Source organism: Amblyomma mixtum, chromosome 8, assembly GCF_055824585.1.
Source record: "Amblyomma mixtum isolate Tamu chromosome 8, ASM5582458v1, whole genome shotgun sequence".
NCBI classification, from domain to species: Eukaryota; Metazoa; Arthropoda; class Arachnida; order Ixodida; family Ixodidae; genus Amblyomma; species Amblyomma mixtum.
In genome coordinates, this window is record NC_143019.1 from 52,219,854 (window position 1) to 52,239,662 (window position 19,809).

Genomic DNA, 19,809 nt, shown 5'->3' on the forward strand with positions numbered 1-19,809 from the left:
ACAAAAAAGAAAACATGCAACCAAATATTTGATGGCTAAACTCATTTAAACTATGCAATCCCCATAAAAATGCATCAAGGTACAGAACCAGTACTCATGTGCCAATTAAAGCTGTGAAAGAAATATCTTTTGACTGCCTGACATCTTTTGATTGGCTTACAACATCACATCCGCCTATATCACCTTCCAAGTAAAGAACAAACTTATTCAATCTAATCTGTAGATTCCTATTGACTACTCAGCAAACAGCACAACACAGTGAAAAAAGAAAAATTATGCTCCTGAGACAGAAGTTAAAAGAGCCATGGCATGTATACCAAGCATGGTGTGACCATACGTGCTTTCTCAGATGCTAATGTCCACAATTATAGAACCTCTTCTTTGACCTTATAGTCGACCTGATATTCGATGTTTTAAAAAGTACACAGCATTTTAAAGTTTTGGGATGGCACACAAGGATCACAGCAACATAACTTAAACCACTAAAGACATGCCACAGGACAGCTGCCAATAGTAATAGGCCTGTAAATTCTCACTCCATCTGAGCCAAAACAAGCTGTTGAAGTGCCATACTTACCGTTCCTGATGCTATTTCCCTTGTGCCCACTACAATTGTAATAGTGCTGTCAACCTGAACACAGAAAAAAGTACAAAAATCATAACCATCTCAAGACACATTAATATTTGTGATGAAATTTACTTGGGCACTAGAAACAGTCCATATTAGCATTAATAGGCTAGGGTATTGAAAGTTTAGCATTAGCAGACTAGCGTTTGCAATGATGTCGGCCCTGCTATGACATGTCAAACTGAATGCATTTAACGAAGACTTACATATTACATTTACCTTTCTGACAGGTAGTACCTAAAGTCTCGCTTTCACAACAGTTAACTGCAAATACTTAGTAGAAGTGGCATGCAATGACTGGCTGTTCATATAAAAGTTTGCAATTTTCGTACGAATTTGCATACCCTGCTGAGCATCCTTGCTTACACCAACCTTTGATATGTGATTTCTTTTCCAGAAAAGGCCGCTTCGTCACAACTGGATGCTTCCAGCAGTAAAACTGCATGCTCTCATTCCTACAAATTGTCTGCGACATTCATTTAGCAGCATCATGAGCAACCCTAAACATGCTGACATTCTTCTTCCTAGTACACAATTTCAAAACTGCGATAACTAGAGCTCTTCGATTTTGCACATTTTACGTTCACAGTACACCAATAAAAAGACTGAATGCTGTTTCTTGGGCGGCACAAATAAATATCACAGAAAAGAGATGCAGTCTAAGAGAACTGGAACTTTTTTTACACCAAGTATATTTTCACAGGGAGTGTGCGAAGAGTACTTCTCGAAACCAAATTGAATACTGAATTGAATACGAATCAAATAATCGTATGATTATTCGCTACTTGTGTGAATATTTGAACAAAATGAATGTTGATGCGAAACAGCGAAGCATTAGAGCCAGAATTAAAGGTGTATGCACAACCATCCCCAATAGAGGCATGCAGTCCAAAATCAATATAATAACTCTGACAGTCACGTCATAGACATAGAAAAATTGTCTTTTTTTTACTGACGACGACGGAAAACAAAAATAACATCACACCTCAGTTGATGAGAAGATGGTTTGATTTATAAGGTTTAATGTTCCGCAGCGACTCATGCAACGGGGGATGCCCTTGCGGAGGGTTCCAGATAATTTCGACCACCTGGGGTTCTTTAACGTGCACTGACACCGCACAGTACCGGGCCTCTAGCATTTCACCTCCATCAAAATGTGACCACGGCGGCCAGGATCGAACCCACATCTTTTGGGCCAGCACCATAACCACTGAGCCACAGAGGCGACTTGTTGATGTGAGGAACAAGAGTTATGTCCTCTGATTTATACTAAGCCTGGCTGAACGCTGCCGTGTCACCCATTCTCGGAGACCATAAGTTTGGACATTATTAACGATGCCACATGAATGGACTGCATCACAGTGCTGAACCAAGAGACTGATCGCAGCAGCGTGCTTTGCAGTGTCGGAGTGGACCCTGTTTTTGAAACAGTTGTCGAGGAAAACTATGGCATGCTGAATCCAAATTTCATGTCTGTTATTAAAAACCATTTGAAAAACTTAAGACCGTATTCAAATAGTTTTGAATAATTTTTGACATGTATTATTTGATTTCTTCAGAGGATCAAATACAAGAATATTCGATTCACGGTTAAAAAATTTTAGTATTTGCACACCCCCAGTTTTCCCTGATGAGAATTACTGATTACCTATTTGTCAGAGTTCAGCATCGTACCATTGCCCCCTCCCCTATTCCAAGAATGACAGCTCTATATGGAAGTTTTCGTCATCTAGTGCACCTGCCCATCAAACGAACACTAGACTATGCACATGAGCTCTGTCCTGATACAGACAGAAGCTCTAAGAAGACAGAAAAAGCCACTTGCACAAAATATTCCAACCAACCAAGTAATCAATCGCTACTATCCGCAGCTAGCACACAAAAAAGCTGAACAAATTAAGAACGACGGCATACCAAACAAGTTTCAGAAAGTCGTTTACAGTCACAACGATTGAGGCATGCCAACTTTTCAGCCAAAGATTATTTCGTCAGAGACGTTTGTCAAGCACTTGACACATGCTTTGAAAACTGCAGCAGTATTCAAGTACCTGCAAAGGTAGTTCATGACCTCAGTCATCTTTTCCACATACATATTACGCTCCTCATGCAACAAAATCAGCTGCTAGTTCACCACCTGCAGAGTCTGCATCTCTCACAGTTGTGTCTCTCGTGTTTTCTTGTACAACTTAACAATTACCAAATCCAGTGTTTACCTGAGCTTTAGCGGGCGACCGATGAACACAGGCGGCAGCTGAGCTAGTCGTGTCCAGGAGACTTGCCATGTGCATCCTACGGAACTCGTCTTGCTTGATCTTCTGGAGACGCAGCCGCTCTTCCCTCGACGACAATTGGGTAGAAGCCGCCGCAGAGGCGGGCGCCACCTTGGCTGGCCGATTTCCCGGCAAATCGGCTAATGCACATCCCGAGATCTCAGGCCCCGTGACATGCCCTGGGCTTTTTCGGTCCAGATGTATGGGCAGTTTACACTGGTTTCTCTTACTAACGGCACTGTTGTCAGCACTGACTTTCGGGCTTTTATCGACCACTTCCGTAAAGTGAGATTCGTCTTCGCTAGAAAATATTTGTATTCTCCTTTTGCGCAGCTTTGTCTTCACTGGGCTGCGCAGTAGAGAGTCCTCTTCAAGCTCCTCCTGACGAAACAAAATTGAAAAAATTTCTCAAATGATGACAGACCTCCACAGCTCTCTGTGAGGTGCGCCTTCAGCCATGGTTGAATGGGTCTCGCAAAGCAGGTGCTACATACTACTCTCACGTGACATGCTACCCTCTCCACCAACATACGCACCCAGTAAAGTACGAGAAAAATGCATTAAAACATACCGGCTTACTCACTGGTCCAGTTCTGGAGTATTTATGACCTCCAGTGTGCTAGCAGAAGACTGTTAAATTCTTAACAGTTTACGAGACCTTGATGTGAGTCAGTGATTGACTGACTGAAAATGTGGTCATGCCCTACACAATTAGAAACAAAAACAATAGACACGGCCCAAAAGCATAACCAAATACGGTCACTATTTTGCAGTGTACTGCTAAAAGAGTAACAGACAGCGCAACCCTGATTGACCATAAGCGGATTTTGCACAATCCTTAGCACAATACACAAATTTTAGTTCTCCCTGTTGAAAGTGCCTGGGCTGTTTGTATTTGTTTCTTGAACATAACATATTTTGCTCCTTGCAACCTTGTAAAGTTAACGCATACTGTATTTTCCGGTGTATAACCTGCGATTTCTTTTGTGAATTTTGTGTTGGTGTGCAATGGTGCGACTTTTATATGTTGAAAAATGACGTGCCACTGCATGCCACGTTTTGAAAAAAATAAGAAAAGAAAAATCGGGGTGTAAATGAGGAAAAATCAAGTTATATTTAAAATATAACTATATATCACTATATAACTATATAGATTGCATGTAGCGGCAGCACGCGCTATGCACCACTGCTGCCTCATCCAGACGAGCGACATTCTCGCACGCTACGATTTTGGCATCACATCCATTAGGCTTTGCATGCACCGTGTGTTGTTATTGCTCAACCGTTGCCTCCCGCTCAACATGATGATGCCTGCGAGGTCAAGGAGCTATGAAGTAAAATTCAGGTTGCATGCCGTTGAATATGAACAAGAGGGTAGGGACCGGGCAGACAGTTTGATGTTAGCAAAAAAGTAATCTGGGACTGGTGTAAAGGCGCAACAGCGCCCCGATTGATGATGCCAAAAAAAAAAAAAAAAAAAAGGTAGGGTTTTTAACGCAGTTAAATTGAGCCGGACATATGAACCGCATGCAAGATCTTATCGTCAGTCACTATCGGAAGCCGCGCGCTGGGAGTGGGGGCGGGGGGGGTTCCGCGAGTTGACAAAGCAGCTATCCACGGCCTGCACCACTGGTTGTCCATTAAATGTTCATTCATTCATTTATTTTTTGTACCCTTAAAGGCCCTTTTCGGGACTTACATAAGGGGGGGGAAGAACAGTTGAAATACAATGTAAAGAGAATAACAATGTTAATACAGTAAAATACAACACAATGCAATGTAAAAAAAAGGAAATAAAATAATAATTAAAAAAAATGAAAAAAAAAAAAACTGGAATACACTGTGAAATGTTAAGATGCAGTTCTAATCAATACATGGTGGCAAATAGGGTGAAGGAGGAAATAGTAACAAGACAAATAAATGGTAAAAATCAAAGCATCACGCTGATTTTTCATTTGCTGTAATGTTCGATTAGTGCGTCTCTAAATTTAGTAACTTTACATGCCCCTCGGGTTGCTCAGCTTTGCTGGTGAAGTAGCGCTTTCGCGCTATAAAGACAGGCCACGGGCAGAAAGCATGTTAGCCAGAGCTCAAAGATCGCCTGAGCATGGCAGCTGCCGCAAGCTTGCATTTCCATCACGCCCTCTAACAGGATCCTCAGCGGTTTTTTCATAACTCTTATTGAATTAAAAAGGGCGTCTTATACACAAGTGCTAGTTACATGCGTTTTTTTTTTTTTTTTTTTTCAGACAAACTGCCTTTTTCAGGGGGTGCGAGTTAGAGACCACAAAATACGGTAATTGCACTACCCTTAGTTAGCACTGGCCTTGTTGACCTAATGATCTATGATTTGAGGGCATTTGCTAAACAGCTGAGAATAGATCCCGACATGCTCTCACAAATATTGACAAGGAGAAGGTTAATAGCAGTAGAATATCAAGCTAAAAAAAACCCAACCCTTATAACTTCTTAAAAGAACACTAACAGCCTAAACCTAAATAATGCCACAAATAGTTAAAAAGATTTAAAAGAATTTATTTTTTTTCTCCATACGTAGGAGAAGAAAAGGCAAATGGCCTTCTGAGAGGAAATGTTACACTATATTTGAAGTCTGAAGTCACGACACTGATTACTTACTGGTACAAAAAAACATAACTTTTCCACTACTTCCACACATATGTCCTGTCTCATCTGATTAGCCTAAGCGGATCCGTTATGAAATCAGAAAAAAAGAAACAGCGTACCTTTTCAGAAGCTGAAGAACTCAGCCGGTGCAATACTGAGATGTCGTCATTACCAACACAGAAGCTGTCTTGGATGTAGTCTTCATCGTCCTCACGCACGGATTGTGAAAACACCTCAGAATAACGAACCTGATTAGAGTGACCAATTTTAAATTTAGCAGCGCCCACTGGGCTGCGAACTGTTCGGAGGTACAGGGTCTTGTTCGGGACTGCGACAGAAAGAGTAAAAGCCACGCACACAGAGTCAAGAACAGTGAATGTTGGTGCAGACCTGTCATGTGTATCTGTGTCGCTACACTGTCACTCACGTGTTGTTCTGGCTCACAAAGACGAAACTCCGGATGTTTAGAGATGTGCTTAATCTACGAAGAAACAAGCCAATTGATTAATCCTTCTTTGAGCAATACAAAGACGCAGCAGCACACTTCCCGGATGAACTGAATGAACTGAGCATGAACATATCCCATTATTCTCTCAACATGAGCAGCGAATATCTCAAACAAAAGGAATCCGACACCAAGAACTCAGAGATTTTAATGGCCTGGCAATGTTCTCACCATATTTGCTTTCAATTTATTTCTGGCGTTTCCAGAGCAATTTCTTTCGATTCACATAATGTGGTTGGTGATGCTGAATGTTAGTAGCATGGCTCTCATAATTACCTCAACAAAACAGAAAAGAATTGCGCACCTTGTGTCTGGTCGTCAATAAAGCTTTCATCCAGCTGATCAAGGCTGCTGTTCTCAGACTCGTCCGTCGAATTTATCACATCTGCCGAAACATCGGCTTCCTGCTCGACAAAATTGTTTTTGTTTTTCTTCTGAAAAACAAGAAAAATAGTTGAAATTTATAAGAGCATTCACAAAGGCAGACCAAAGAGGCAGCCACAATGCATTTACTCAACCGTGGTTTGCTTTGGCCTCTTTCTTGCAGGAGTGCTGGTTTCTCGCTCTGAAAAGACAGGCGATTACAAAAATTAGAGATCACTGCGACGACCCGCATTGGGACAATGCAAATGCATTGGCGCCTCCTCGGCACTTGTCACCTCTCTTTATCATTTTCTTTTTGTTGGTTAATTAATTTAACTACTGAATTAGTGCAATTATCTTATGCTTTATTTAAAGATCATTTATTTGCTCTGATTATACCTTCTTCTATCTCAATCAACCATTTTGGTTTTTCAAATTTGGCGCCGTGGCTGCTTTCCCGACCACTTACTACATCCCCGTCCAGCCTATTCAACCGTCCAATGGTTTTTGCTGATAATTAATTAACTAACTAACCTATGTCAATGAAAATTTTTTGTTCAATTAATTATCACTTACCAAATACATTTAAATTCATTTCAAACTTTATTTTCACTCTGCCTATTTTCCCACCATTTTGCCACCCACGGCTGTTTCGCTGTCCATTCACTACATCGACGTCCGTGCTATTTGGACGTTTTTTTCTACATTTTCGGCTCTAATTAATTAACTAATCATCCTATACACGTAACTTTTTTTGCGCAGCATCCTCACATCGTCCTCTTTCGATTACAACCACTCGTTTGATGCTACCTCTTCTGAGAACATCACAACTGCTGCGGACATGTTTTGGGGACACGTTTTGGTGACACGTTTTGGTGACACGACCCCGCCGACATAGCCTAGAAATGCTTTCGCATTAATTATGTACTCAAACGAGCTGTTAAGAGAAAGCTTAAACTTTCGCAGAAATTCTCTCTCCAAAGCACTCTTCGACAAAGCAAAAGGATGTGCTCACTCTTCCTGCCAGATCTTCTTTGTGAAGCTGCTTCCTTCTGCGTAGGCTGCTCCTGCTTCTTGCAGGTCAGAACTTGGAAGTCATCATCGCTGTCAATGATGACCCTCCTCGAGGCTTTCTTCTGAAAGCAGTTGCAAGACAATTTTTTTTGTTTCTTATGTGTGCGGGACAGAACAAAGCGAGCATACTGAGCTCATAAACGGATTGATGTTTTTGGTGCATCGCACAATGCAGGATCTAGAGCAAGAAAAGCAGCAGTGTGGAATGGTTTATGCGGTCCCTGTTAATCGGAAAAGCAGGAAGCATAATTTGCGAGTGGGCAGCGAGACATTCTCCTGGGCGCCAGAATCTTTGACAGGAAGACCAGCTCACACACCACTAACTCCCTTTTGCAATCAAGAAGGGGTCTTGAAACAACTGAAACAAACAAACAAACAAACAAACAAACAAAAAACTATCTACAAGACACACGTCCCGAGATGGAAGCAAGGTGCACAAATTAATACGATATAAAAAAGCAGCTTAGAGACCATGAAACTAATGGGTACTTCCTTTATGAAGTCATTACCCCAAAGAATGCAGGATCTTATTCTCCCATTAACTGCTGCTAGCAAATCAACGTGCACGACTGTTTTTAACCCTTTATATAACATGATGGTTGGACATCAACCATCACGTCAGACTGGATTCCAAGAGAAGGGAAGCATAGCAGGGGACGGCAGAAAGTTAGGTGGGTGGATGAGATTAAGAAGTTTGCGGGAATACGGTGGCCACAGCTGGCAAAAAAAAAAGGGTTAATTGGAGAGACATAGGAGCGGCCTTTGCCCTGCAGTGGGCATAGCTAGGCTGACGATGATGATGATGATAGCATGATGAGAAATGACATGGAAGGACTAAGAAGCCTTCAAATTTTGCTGCCTTGTTCTTGTAACAACTGTACCACATTTCATCATAGAGGGGGAGAAAGTACTGTTAATGTCACTATGTACGTTCATATTATGACGGCCAGTGAACTGTACACTGCATATCAATGCAAAGTATTCTACACTAAAAAATTTCCAGACGTATAAACCATGCAAGCAGCAGATAAGCACTGCTACTAATTGGAAGCTAATGCGGTTGCTTCTGTACAGATCAATGACACTATCAATAAGTGGACAGGTTGGTATAGACGCTAAATACACAGTATCAGTGTTCTCAGTGACAATGCAATGTCCAATAAGCATATATAATGACAAGCCAACTCACCTGCATGGCAGGAGGTGATGACTCAGACTCTGTTGATGATGCGGATGATATTCGTCTTTGACGAGGCCTTTTTCTTCTCACACGAACCGGGCTGTCGTTATCTGAAATAAAATGTCATGTTGCAAAAATGAAGCCAGGCAAACCCCTCTTGCACACTCACTACTCACAACATATTCAGTAACTATGCTCATTATACACCTATTTAAGTACCTATGTTCATAAAATAGAAAGCACTAGGTTCGAATTCACAGCATAAGCTTGGCGCTTGCGAAAGCATCAGAATGTTGAGACAAATGCTGCATAAGCAGAGAAATTCTATCACATCAAATGTTTTTTGAGAGGTACCGGCACAAAATTTTGGACGCACCATTCCTTTTTCTCTTGAACCCCCTTTTTTTTTTCATGTGCTTTCACTAGAGCTTACTGATCCATTTGCCAAAGCATCAGAAATAATTAATTCTGCAATTATTTTTAGTGACCAGTTCTAGTTTTCAGTGCTTGCAGAATGGAATCCTACGTAATGTTGCTGAGCTGATAATCACACGAGCTCAAGGACCTCCGATGTTTAGCATGGAACGACGCAACTTTTTGGTTGTGCGCATGTCACACACAAAATCAAGAAACGCACAAGCTTTGTTCTAATCATGTCTGTTGTGGAGTTAGCTGGCAATGATACATGGTGGGAAGTATGCATGAAATGCGTGGTGGAGAATGTGTTAATGGAACCATGAGAACTCATTGGCCCTGGTTTGATAACTTCTTGTCAGTACTTATTTATAGTACAGCGCAATGTCAGATTCAGATCACAAAAATTCTGATATACTTAAAATACACACTAGTGCAATTCTTTACTCAAGTTCTTGCTTTCTCAACAGAAACAATAACATAAACGTCCCTTCACAGGAAACTTGCACTCACCAGAGCTGACAATTTCTGTCACCTTGCTTGTGCTGCACATCATGGGCTTGACTAGAGCAACAGGAACGTTGCGAGACTGCGTCATGCCACTCGTACTGAATGCTGTCAGCGGCAAGGAAGCTTTGCCCCTCTGGGTCTGAGTCAAGGTCCTGACTGGTGCCGGAGGTTCATCCGAACTGTTCCCAGACTCAAAATCGCTCCAGTCGACCGTGATCTCAAACGAGGGTCGTTTCGAAGCAGACGTTTGGTTCAGGTCAGAAGTCTGATGCACAGAAGAGAAACTTTTTGCAGTAGCGCTGTCATCATGGACACTAGCATGCGTCGAAGGGCAGTTCGTACTACCTTCTACAATGTTCCGACTTTTAATTTCCGTCAAGCGTGGAGAAGTCTTAGCCACAGCTTCATTTGTATTCAGGCTATTTTTACCCGTATCTTTCAGTTCTTTCATTGACAGGCTCTTGACGCAGCCAGCCGGCTTATTCCTGAGCCCAAAGGAGCTATTTTTGTTCACAGATGAAGAACGAGTGGCTGGAGCATCATTGCAGATGACACTAGGATCATGCGAGGTTGCATTATTCACTGCAGTGCTGCGTACGATCTGTGCGGGCTCGCTGCGGTGGAAAACTGAGTCTTCACCGACTTTTGCTGCTTCAACCACTGAGTTCTCCTCGATGAAGTTGCAAAGCTCAGTTATTCCCATGTCTTCACAACCTTGTTCATCGACTGACACGTCACTGGGATCAGAAACATGGCCATCGGAGACGTTCTGGAATAGTTCAACATCGCTGTCACCAAGCGCATCCCAATCACTGTCCGTACATGTAGGAACGGTTTTTCTGATTGGAGACGGCTCACTGAGTTTGCTGGCAATGCTGGAAGCGGCCTCCGAAGACCTGGCTTTGCTGGCCATGATCGCCTTTTGAGTGTTCCGACAAGGCGTAGAGTGGGCGGGTGGTTCCAGCTTCTGTGACAAAATCGTAATTGGGCTTGCAGCTCTTGCCGAAACTCTTGCTTCTGTGGCATTCAGCTGCGTCAGAGATAAAAGAGAATGTTGTAGGTTTTTCCATGTGCCTTCTGTTGTAGCCATGGAAAGCAAGGAACAAGCAAAGGCTGGTACATGCTAAAATTTATAATTAACGTATTAGATACAAGGACTCGTTAACCATGCCACCCTGTCAAGCAGGAGCTATACGTATCTACTTATTCATATTGCATATTGTATAACGTAGGGCTTGTGCTCGAAATTTTCCAGCAAAAACGCATTTTTAGCATAACCAGTGAGTGGCAGCTGCATTTTGCATGCAATAAATTTAATGGAGCCTTGGGTTCTGGATCACAGCTGTCAGGAGTACAAAACAGTGTCTGGAGATTAAAAGAGGCAAAGCCTTGAAGGGAATGCATATTTATTATATTTATTTACTTATTAATATTTCCAAGGCCCCCAATGAAGTAGTACTGAATGAGGGGTGGGCTACTCAGCTATTTGGTACAGTTGATGATGGATGCCAGGTGATGCACTGGAGTTTAGCAGGTCAGCATTGTTATAATACGTTTATATTTTATTATTTCTTAGTCTTTTGAGCTGCTTTCCACTTCCATCACATGAACCAGACAGCTCAAGTGAACAACTATAGAATGCTTGTAAGCTACCTAGGTCACGATTAATTTTGAAGCAAGCATGAAAGCACATGGACAATACGGACAGCACAGAAGCCAATATGAGCCGAAGTAACTTTCCTCCCACTTTTGTTTTCATACGCTAGACCTACTTTAATACTAATAATAATGACAAAATACCTCCAGTGATCACATCTTTATACACTTTGCCTAATAGTGACTTCTGGCCAAACGATCACTTAAAAATAACTTTTGCCATCCATCGCAGCCCCCACACCTATGTGACAGTCGCGTTCTCCACCTCACCACCCTTCCCCCTTCACCAGTGATTTGTCCTTGCAGCAAAGGCCCTACTTCACCCCCCTGCCAGTGATGAACCATTGCCCAGATGAAGACAAGTCCTCTTGTGGAAACGTTGGCTACTGGATTGACGTTCTCTCACAGCCCCTGTTCACTTTGTACTGTTTGGTTTGGTTTATTGGGGTTTAACATCCCAAAGTGACTCAGGCTATGAGGGATGCCGTAGTGAAGGGCTCCGGAAATTTCGACCACCTGGGGTTCTTTAACATGCACTGACATCGCACAGCACACAGGCCTCTAGAATTTCGCCTCGATCGAAATTCGGCCGCCGCGGCCGGGATCGAACCCGGGTCTCTCGGGTCAGCAGCCGAGCGCCGTAACCACTGAGTCACCGCGGCGGGGCACTCTGTACTGTGTTTTCCAGAAACTCACACATGAAAGATTAAAACAACTTTTTGCGAAATGCTTGCTCCAAAAGGCAAGATGCGTGAGAAAGCAGAACAAAGAGTAAGTACCTGCACTGCCTCAGTTACGACTGCAGCCTCGTCACACATGGCATCAAACAACTCATCAGAAAACCTGTCGCACTCGGCAGCTGAGGCAGGGTTCTGAGCTGAGATCACAACTGGGTTTGAGACCAATCCCTTCTTGTCAGTGACCTGCGGAAAAAGAAAGCAGTTAATTCAAGCAAAAGAGGAGCAGCTGTAGTAATGCTAAGCAGTTATATTGCACCGAGAGAAGTGCACCTTTGCACGTGCGTCATTTTCATGAGCTCCTTTCTGAGAGTTGAACAGCTCGTCACAGAAGCTGTCCATATTTGCGTCTCCAACCAGGTCCCATGCTTGCACAGCAGCTGGGCTCGGTACTTCTGTATGCCTCTTACTGCCAACCTGAAAAAAAAAAGGAAGAAAAAGAGAAACCAGCTTTACGCTATCAACTATTACAAGCAAGAGTGGAGGTTGGCAAACATCTAGCATATCTCCATGATGTCAACTACTCATTTCAAAAACGATGAGTACTATTTCTTAGCTTGAATATGATCTGCTGTCTGCTGTCAAAACTAGCTTAATTGCGACTTTTGCAGGTCTTAGGCAGATAAATCAGTAAACATAAAGGAATTCCAAGCTAAAGAAGTTGCTTACAGTTAGTTTATTCCTTCAATAGTTCACTAATAAACTGAATCTGCGAGCATTAACAACAAGGGCTATAGAGGACACAAGTCCTTCTTAGTCCTTGTCGTAACCGCTGGTAGATTCAGTATGAAACCTTACTAACTTGCCCGGATGTCTATTCTCCATTAGTAAACCTATGTTACCTAGTATTGGAGCCTTACAAAAATGAAATTTTGAGCACAATTTCCAACAAAAATGTCACACAACTAGACACAAACAGACTGGAAACATTTTTTTCCCTTTTCACATTAAGGTTCGCTGAAGAATGGGTAAACCTCAAACTGCATGTTCCAAGGTGCAACCAAGGGCTAACCACAAGTGAAAGCCGCACACAGTGTATCACGCAACGATTTCATGCTTGCCGATGTGGGTGTCAAAGTGAATATGGAAGGAAACAATGACGGATCGTACCAGAGCCTGAGACAGCACTGACGAAGCCTTATCTTCTTTCAAGTCTTTGCCGCCTACACATGAAGATTCTACGCAAGGGCTGAGCCTCACATCGCCAAGTCCCTCATCATCATTGAAGCAGTGGTCATCATCCAGAAAGTCTTCCCCGTCACTGGCAACCTCCAGTTTTGAGAACCTCGTCTTGCAGTCACCAGCAATGACCCCTGACCTTTCACATTCCGTGTCAGACAACCCACAATTCATGGTCTCCACCACCGGCGCAGCAGCTAGCTTGTCTGGAGACACGATGCCACTGGTTTCCGCCTTTCCAAACAAAATCTTTGCCACGTCAATGGGTGAGAGAGCACGACCATTATTGGGAAATATGTCGGTGTCTAGTCTCGGCGGAGTGCGAATTTCAACTTCAGGGGGATCTGGCTCCAACAACTCGTCGTTCTCCATGTCAGCGTCAGGTGGTGGCTCAGCAGAGGAGACAACTTCGATGCAATCCTGGTCTGCTTCGACCTGCTCCTGACAGTCCATCCCTTCGACCCCATTGCAAAAGTCTGTCACTACCGTAGAAGAACCTGATAGTGAGTGTGGAGACGGTGACCGGTCTTTGAAGTAGTCGTTAATGACTCGCTTCTTTTTCCTCTTTTTTACTTTAGCACCAGGTCCCTCTGATGGGTCCTTGACAGTTGATTCCTTGCGATTTGCTTTGCGGTCTGACAGGTCGCCCGCAGCCTTAGACTGCTTGTTTTCTCCGTCATCCATCTCCTCGTCACTTTTCGCGCTGCCTGCAGCCATGCTCTCACCGATCTTCTTGGTGAACTTCTTCCGGCGGCCTCTTTTGTCAGTCTTGCCATTTCTGTCGTCAGCGTCAACCATGTCGGGGTCGGGTGACAGGCACTCGTCTGATGAGAGAATGTACTCCTTCTGGAGGAAAGGCTTCAGTTCGAGGCTGTATGCGTCAAACCCGTCGTCACCACCATGAGCAGTCTCCATGAAGCGCATCAGGTGGACAAAGAGTTTGGTCTTGCTAGAGTGCGCCAGGAAATGACTTCGCTGCTCATTACACTGCCACTGTGTCCAGTTCGACAAGGAAAGTCTTGGTCTGTTCTTTGTGCTATCGTCCTCGGTCTTCTCCTGAAAAGGCAAGAAGAAATGACGGTAGGCTGTGAAGCCATTTCGGACTGGAAAGCAGCAAGGGAGCAGACACATGACCTGTGGAGCCACCGCTCACCTCTTTAGAAGGAAAGTTTCGAAGGCACAGAAAACGCCGCGATGGTGACGGCAGTAGTGGAACAGATGACGGATCCACCTCGTAGTGTGCTTCGTAGTAGAGTTCCTCTTGCTTGTTCAGTGCCGCACCAACCTTTTTTTGTTGTTTGCCTGCATGGAAAAGTGTGAGCATACTGAACGCAACTAAAAACAAATACGCCTAGCCATCTTCAAATGGGCCTGCTGTGCTGGTAGACTCACAAAAGATTAACAACCAGCAGGATTTCTTTATTTTTTTTTCAAACCTGGTGAATAATTTTACCCAGAGAATAATGCTGATAACCACAATTCCGAGGCTTGCCTGATGAATGAGCCACAATGCATTTGTTCTCATTAAAACCACGTTCTCAGCCAGCATATCCAAGTGTCAAGGTTAGGAAAGCTCATACCATAACAGAGAACAGAAAGTTGCACTTGCAGGTAAAAAAGAAAAAGCTGCAAACAACTAATTATAATTTCTTTTCACATGCCGAGATTTAAGTAAACTTGTGCTCAATACTACACGGCCGCTTCAAATTTTAATGCACAAACTAGTTCTGCGGAGGCTGAAACCGACGTAATCAAAACTCTGGAAGCGTCGCCTAAAAAACAGTTTCTGGTGCACCCTGGTGCGATTTTGGTTATTAATTAATTAATTATCAGTACCTCCAATGCCCTGGGAATGGGGTATTTCATGAGGGATGGGCTGATTGATCATTTGATCAGAATGGCACAGCTGGCAAACTAGTGAGCACTGAGCTGACCTTGTGAACAGAAATAATTTGTAACATTAATCATTATGTACTATGCCAAAAGCTCCTTTCCTTTCAGAGACATATCTTAAGGCGTCACTACGAGCGACACTGTGGCATTGGCAGCTACACACCATTACCGTATTTTCCGGTGTATAAGACGCACCCTTGTATAAGACGCACACGCCATATATGAAGGCTATCATTGAAAAAGTTGGTATATAAGACGCACCGGTGTATAAGACGCACCCCAATTTACCCACTTAGTCTAGTGAGGGTTAATTAAACACGCTTGCTCGACCATCGCGAAATGAACCATGGATGGACTCATCTGATCGCATAAAAGCTCCGTAGGCCCGCAGGCCGATTTCCGTTTTCGGTAGCATACTCGACCACAGATAATTTGAACTTTGCGGTGTAGCTCTTGCGCAACTTCGGTGGCATACTGTACTAAGACTGAACACGACAGGTGTAGGTAGTGGAAAACACACGCCGAAGTCACCAACACAGACGTAATACGTACACGGTTGCGAAGTTGCAAAGAATGACTAAAAAAGAACGCCGGCTTGGCTTGTTTTGACCATGGCAAAAAGCGCGACTGTCGCCATCTTTTGGAATTTCACATTACTTTTGCTTGCGCCTCCGAAACGACCGCGTGTTTGCGATTCTGGAAGTCGTCATCCCCGCTGTTTCATGATAAAGTTGACCTAAAAAAAGTTGCGCACGGCGGTCCCCGTATTGAAGTATTAACCGTGTTACTACCGCATCATTGGTAGTGATATTTTTTCGGTGAAAAAAGCTTGAGCATAAACCTGAGTAATTTCTGAACTCGCAAAAAAGACGAAAAATTCGCATATAAGACGCACCTTTGTATAGGACGCACCAGCAAGATTTTTGACAAAAAACCGCGTCTTATACACCGGAAAATACGGTACTCAGCACTATTTCATTAGAATGAATTTTAAGTTGAAACTCCGCTATCTGCCAACCCATAATTTAAATGCTTATATGAGTATGTCATCACCGCTTGCACCTAAAATTGTGCAAAAGCTACAAATAATAAGTTCTGATTAAAAGAAAACAATCAAACACTGTATATAAGAAGTGTATGCATTTGAAGGCTTACACCCTCAATGATCAGCTGCAGACCTACAAAGCAGCCCAGAGCAATGCAATTCCTAAAAATACTTTTCTCGAAAAACACACAGTTTTCATTTTACAGACATTCTTTTTCTGGTGCGTAACCAGTAAAACAGACATGCGAGTACTGACCAGTAAAAAAACTCAGGATGGATCGAGGTTTCCTGCCCGTAGTCGTGGCGCTCTTGGCACTGTTGTACTCGGGCACGGTCATGAACATCCGATGGCAGACAGGGTTGATGCCACGAGGCACCATTCTCGGACTCGCCTCGTACAGGTTCCCCAGCTGCCTGCCACTGGTGATGGCACGATGGATGTTCTGCTTCTTGTAATTGCTCTCCTTGTAGGCCTGTCGGAAAAGCCAACAAAGTGCCATGCTTGCAGAGGTCACACTAGTATCTGAGAGCAATTTTTCCCTTTTGGGAGGAGTGGGTGAGAGAACAAACGCGGGTTAATGACATCCTAAAGGAAGTGGGCTTGGGCAGGGCATGTAATGTGAAGGCAGGATAACCGCTGGTCCTTAAAGGTGCACTGAAGAGGAATCTGAACTCGTCTTTTTGCCGCGGGAACTCAATCTGCACGTTCCGAGCATTCTTAGAAACTTGGACTTAATGCCCTGTGTGGCTGATTTTCCTCATTAAATCGAATTAACGTCCGGCTCCCGCCTTTTATTTTAAAATTCTGCCTCGTACAGTGGGCGTCGTCGAGCAACGCGTGGAGCGCCTTTCACCCAGTCCCGTGGCGGCTTGCCGCTCTGCCAGCGACGGAGTAATACGTAGTCGTCCGTAGTAGCAAATAGTCCGCGCGTATTTTTATTTCTTCGGGCTTATTTTGCGGCTATATATCTGCGAATGAAACTATTTATTCATGGAGACCTAAAAAACAAAATAAAGCGAAAGCAAAGCCTCCACGGGACTGGGTGAAAGGCGCTCCCTCCACGCGTTGGTCGACTCCGCCCACCGTACGAGGCAGAATTAAAAAAAAAAAAGCGGGAGGCGGACGTTAATTCGTTTTAATTGGGGAAATCGGCCACACAGGGCAATAAGTCACTGTTTCTAAGAATGCTAGGAACGTGTGGATCGAGTTCCCGCGGCAAAAAGACATGTTCAGAATCCTCTTCAGTGCACCTTTAAGGGTTACGGAGTGCATTGCAAGAGAAGGCAAGCATAGCAGGGGGCAGCAGGAAGTTAGGTGGGCGGATGAGATTGAGAAATTTGCGAGAATACGGTGGCCGCAACTGGCGAAGGACAGGGTTAATTGGAGAGACATGGGAGATGCCTTTGCCCTGCTGTAGGCGTAGCCAGGCTGATGATGACGATGATAATGATGATCCCAATTCATTCAAATCAAGGGTGATGCTCACTGAAAAGATAATGGAGCTATTAGCCGAGCCCTGCTGGGTGACACACTCATCAGCATGGCTATGTCCACTGTTTTGCAGTGGGCGTAAGTGGGATGATGATGACGATGGCAACGACAACAACTGTATAATCCGTCGAAGCACAAATGCATATGTTGTGCTTGCCGAACGCTATGTTGTGTACCTTTCGTCATTTCCTTTTCCCTCATTTCATATGCTTATCAAGAGCACTGCGTCAGTGAAAAAAGCATGTCCCACCTGTTCCTCCTTTCCCTCGGTGAGCAGCACAACGATGCGGCCCGCACGCTTCCGTCCCGTACGACCCATCCGCTGGACAAGGCGGATGGGGCTCTTGGGGGCATCAAAGCAGACGATCAGGTCGATCTCGCCAATGTCCAGTCCTTCCTCTCCGACACAGGTCGAGACCAGGACGTTGTAGCCGCCCTCGCGAAACTTGCGCACGACCTGAGAATGAGAGGCAAAGAAGAGTCGGGCAAAATGAGTGCAGTCCAAGACACTTAGAGCCTTTGCTTTGTTTTTAACCAAGGTCAGTTAAACTAATAACTCTGATAATCATCGAGGTCGTGCTGGTTTCACAGGGCCAACTGGCAGAAAAAAATGGCCGCCACCGTCTGGAAAACATTGAAGTAACGAGCGTAGCTGAAACTGTGCCACCATTTCATCCCCTGATGTCATACTCACATAGTTCTACCTCTATCCACCATATTGGACCGTGAAGTCATCATTGACACACGGCAGATGGTTGTTTCTACAATGCTATTGTAGATGGCGCTACAAGTCTCAATGCGAGATGTGCTGTTTTCTAGTTGCTGCCACAGATGGCGCTGTGATCCCAGGGTGGTAGCGGACCCCACGCAATCTCAATACATGATAAGTAAGAGCTCACGCTCTTAAAAATTATGGAAGGGCTGAGCGGACTATGTGTCGTCGTGAACACTGTGTTTGTAATGGCATTACAAAGCCGGCACTTCGGATTCACGTGCCCGAGGAAGCATGAAAGGGATGGTCTCGCTCGCGTTGCAGCTTATATTGCAAAATTTGTGTCTGTTTCACTACTTGTCTTGTTGTGTTTCACCAGCATTGCATCGACCACCAACGTCACTCTTGCAGTAAGGAAGTATATCTGTTTCCATTGCAATGCCTCATGACACCATTCATGAGCTCCTTTGTCACGAATGCATTAAGTCAAGCTATAATATTAGACTGTTCACTGAAAAAAAGCTATGCTGTTCAATGAACTGTAAACAAGGTACAGTAAAAGCTCGTTAATTCGACACTGATGGGACCGCGAAAAATTGTCGAATTATCCGAATGTCGAATTATCGAATGAACAACAAAAAACAATGTTTGCCGCAACAGGACGTATACCTTTATTTGGCAAGGAAATCTGTAATCACCGTCTGCTTTTTCGAGCGAATTTGAGCGACTACGATAGCTCTAACAGCTGCCAGGTGCTCCGCGGCACACGCGCCGTCAGGGATTTGTTCACAGAAGTCCTCCCGCACGGATAAGGCTTCTGCGGCTTCTTTCACCGTGCACTTCGGCATTTGGGACAACTGCTCACAATTGTAAATCGTCGTCGTTGTCAGCGCCTGTCACTAATTATTTCATCCTTGGTCAGCTGATAGGACACAAAGGCGAGGCGCGCGCAGGCCCTGCGCGCTACCCACCCGAAAGCAGCGCGGGGAGGAGGTGGGGAGGAGGTGAAGGGAGCGCGGCTCCCCGCTTATCTGTTTTTTCAGCCAGCGTTCGCGGGGACGGCGTTGTTGCTGGGAGGCGCGTCTTATCTTTTCTCTTTATCTTTCCTCTGATCTTTTAACTCTCCTCTATCTGCACATGGCAGCGGTGGTGGCTCGGCTGAGCCAGTAGGCAATCCCTTGCAATTTCCTTTCACCCTTCTCTCAGTCGCAACAAAACAGCAACAACAAGCAGCGCAGTAAACACGCTGACAAAGCGCGCATTTACCAAAAAAGGCGCCGTAAATAACCGCGATCGTAGCGACTGCTGCGACACAACAAAGCACAAAAAAAAAAAAAAGACGCCAGCCGCTTCGGCCGCCGCTAACTCGCTTCCTCGGATGGATGGATGGATGGATGGATGATAATATGACCATACCGATGGCCTATCAGCCGTACAGTAGCGCCGCTCATGGCAGTTTTTTTTTCTTTTTGCTCTCGGCAAACCGGCTTGGCGGGCTGCGGAGTGAAGTCGAATTAACCGACGCA

The 19,809-nt window shown here is 44.3% G+C and overlaps 1 protein-coding gene across 1 annotated transcript in view; it reads right to left on the reverse strand.

The window, feature by feature from the left end:
* Positions 1-19,809, reverse strand: part of Fancm (FA complementation group M) — a 39,931-nt gene that overhangs the window by 6,581 nt on the left and 13,541 nt on the right. Inside the window, exons 9-22 of the mRNA XM_089557995.1 lie at positions 17,822-18,028; positions 16,336-16,552; positions 14,295-14,443; positions 13,073-14,197; positions 12,236-12,379; positions 12,005-12,148; positions 9,573-10,599; positions 8,655-8,755; positions 7,407-7,527; positions 6,547-6,593; positions 6,333-6,462; positions 5,643-5,851; positions 2,842-3,279; positions 578-631 (exon numbers count right to left, since the gene is read on the reverse strand). Coding sequence (XP_089414121.1) covers positions 578-631; positions 2,842-3,279; positions 5,643-5,851; positions 6,333-6,462; positions 6,547-6,593; positions 7,407-7,527; positions 8,655-8,755; positions 9,573-10,599; positions 12,005-12,148; positions 12,236-12,379; positions 13,073-14,197; positions 14,295-14,443; positions 16,336-16,552; positions 17,822-18,028 — 4,113 coding nt within the window. The remainder of the gene's footprint in view (positions 1-577; positions 632-2,841; positions 3,280-5,642; positions 5,852-6,332; positions 6,463-6,546; positions 6,594-7,406; positions 7,528-8,654; positions 8,756-9,572; positions 10,600-12,004; positions 12,149-12,235; positions 12,380-13,072; positions 14,198-14,294; positions 14,444-16,335; positions 16,553-17,821; positions 18,029-19,809) is intronic.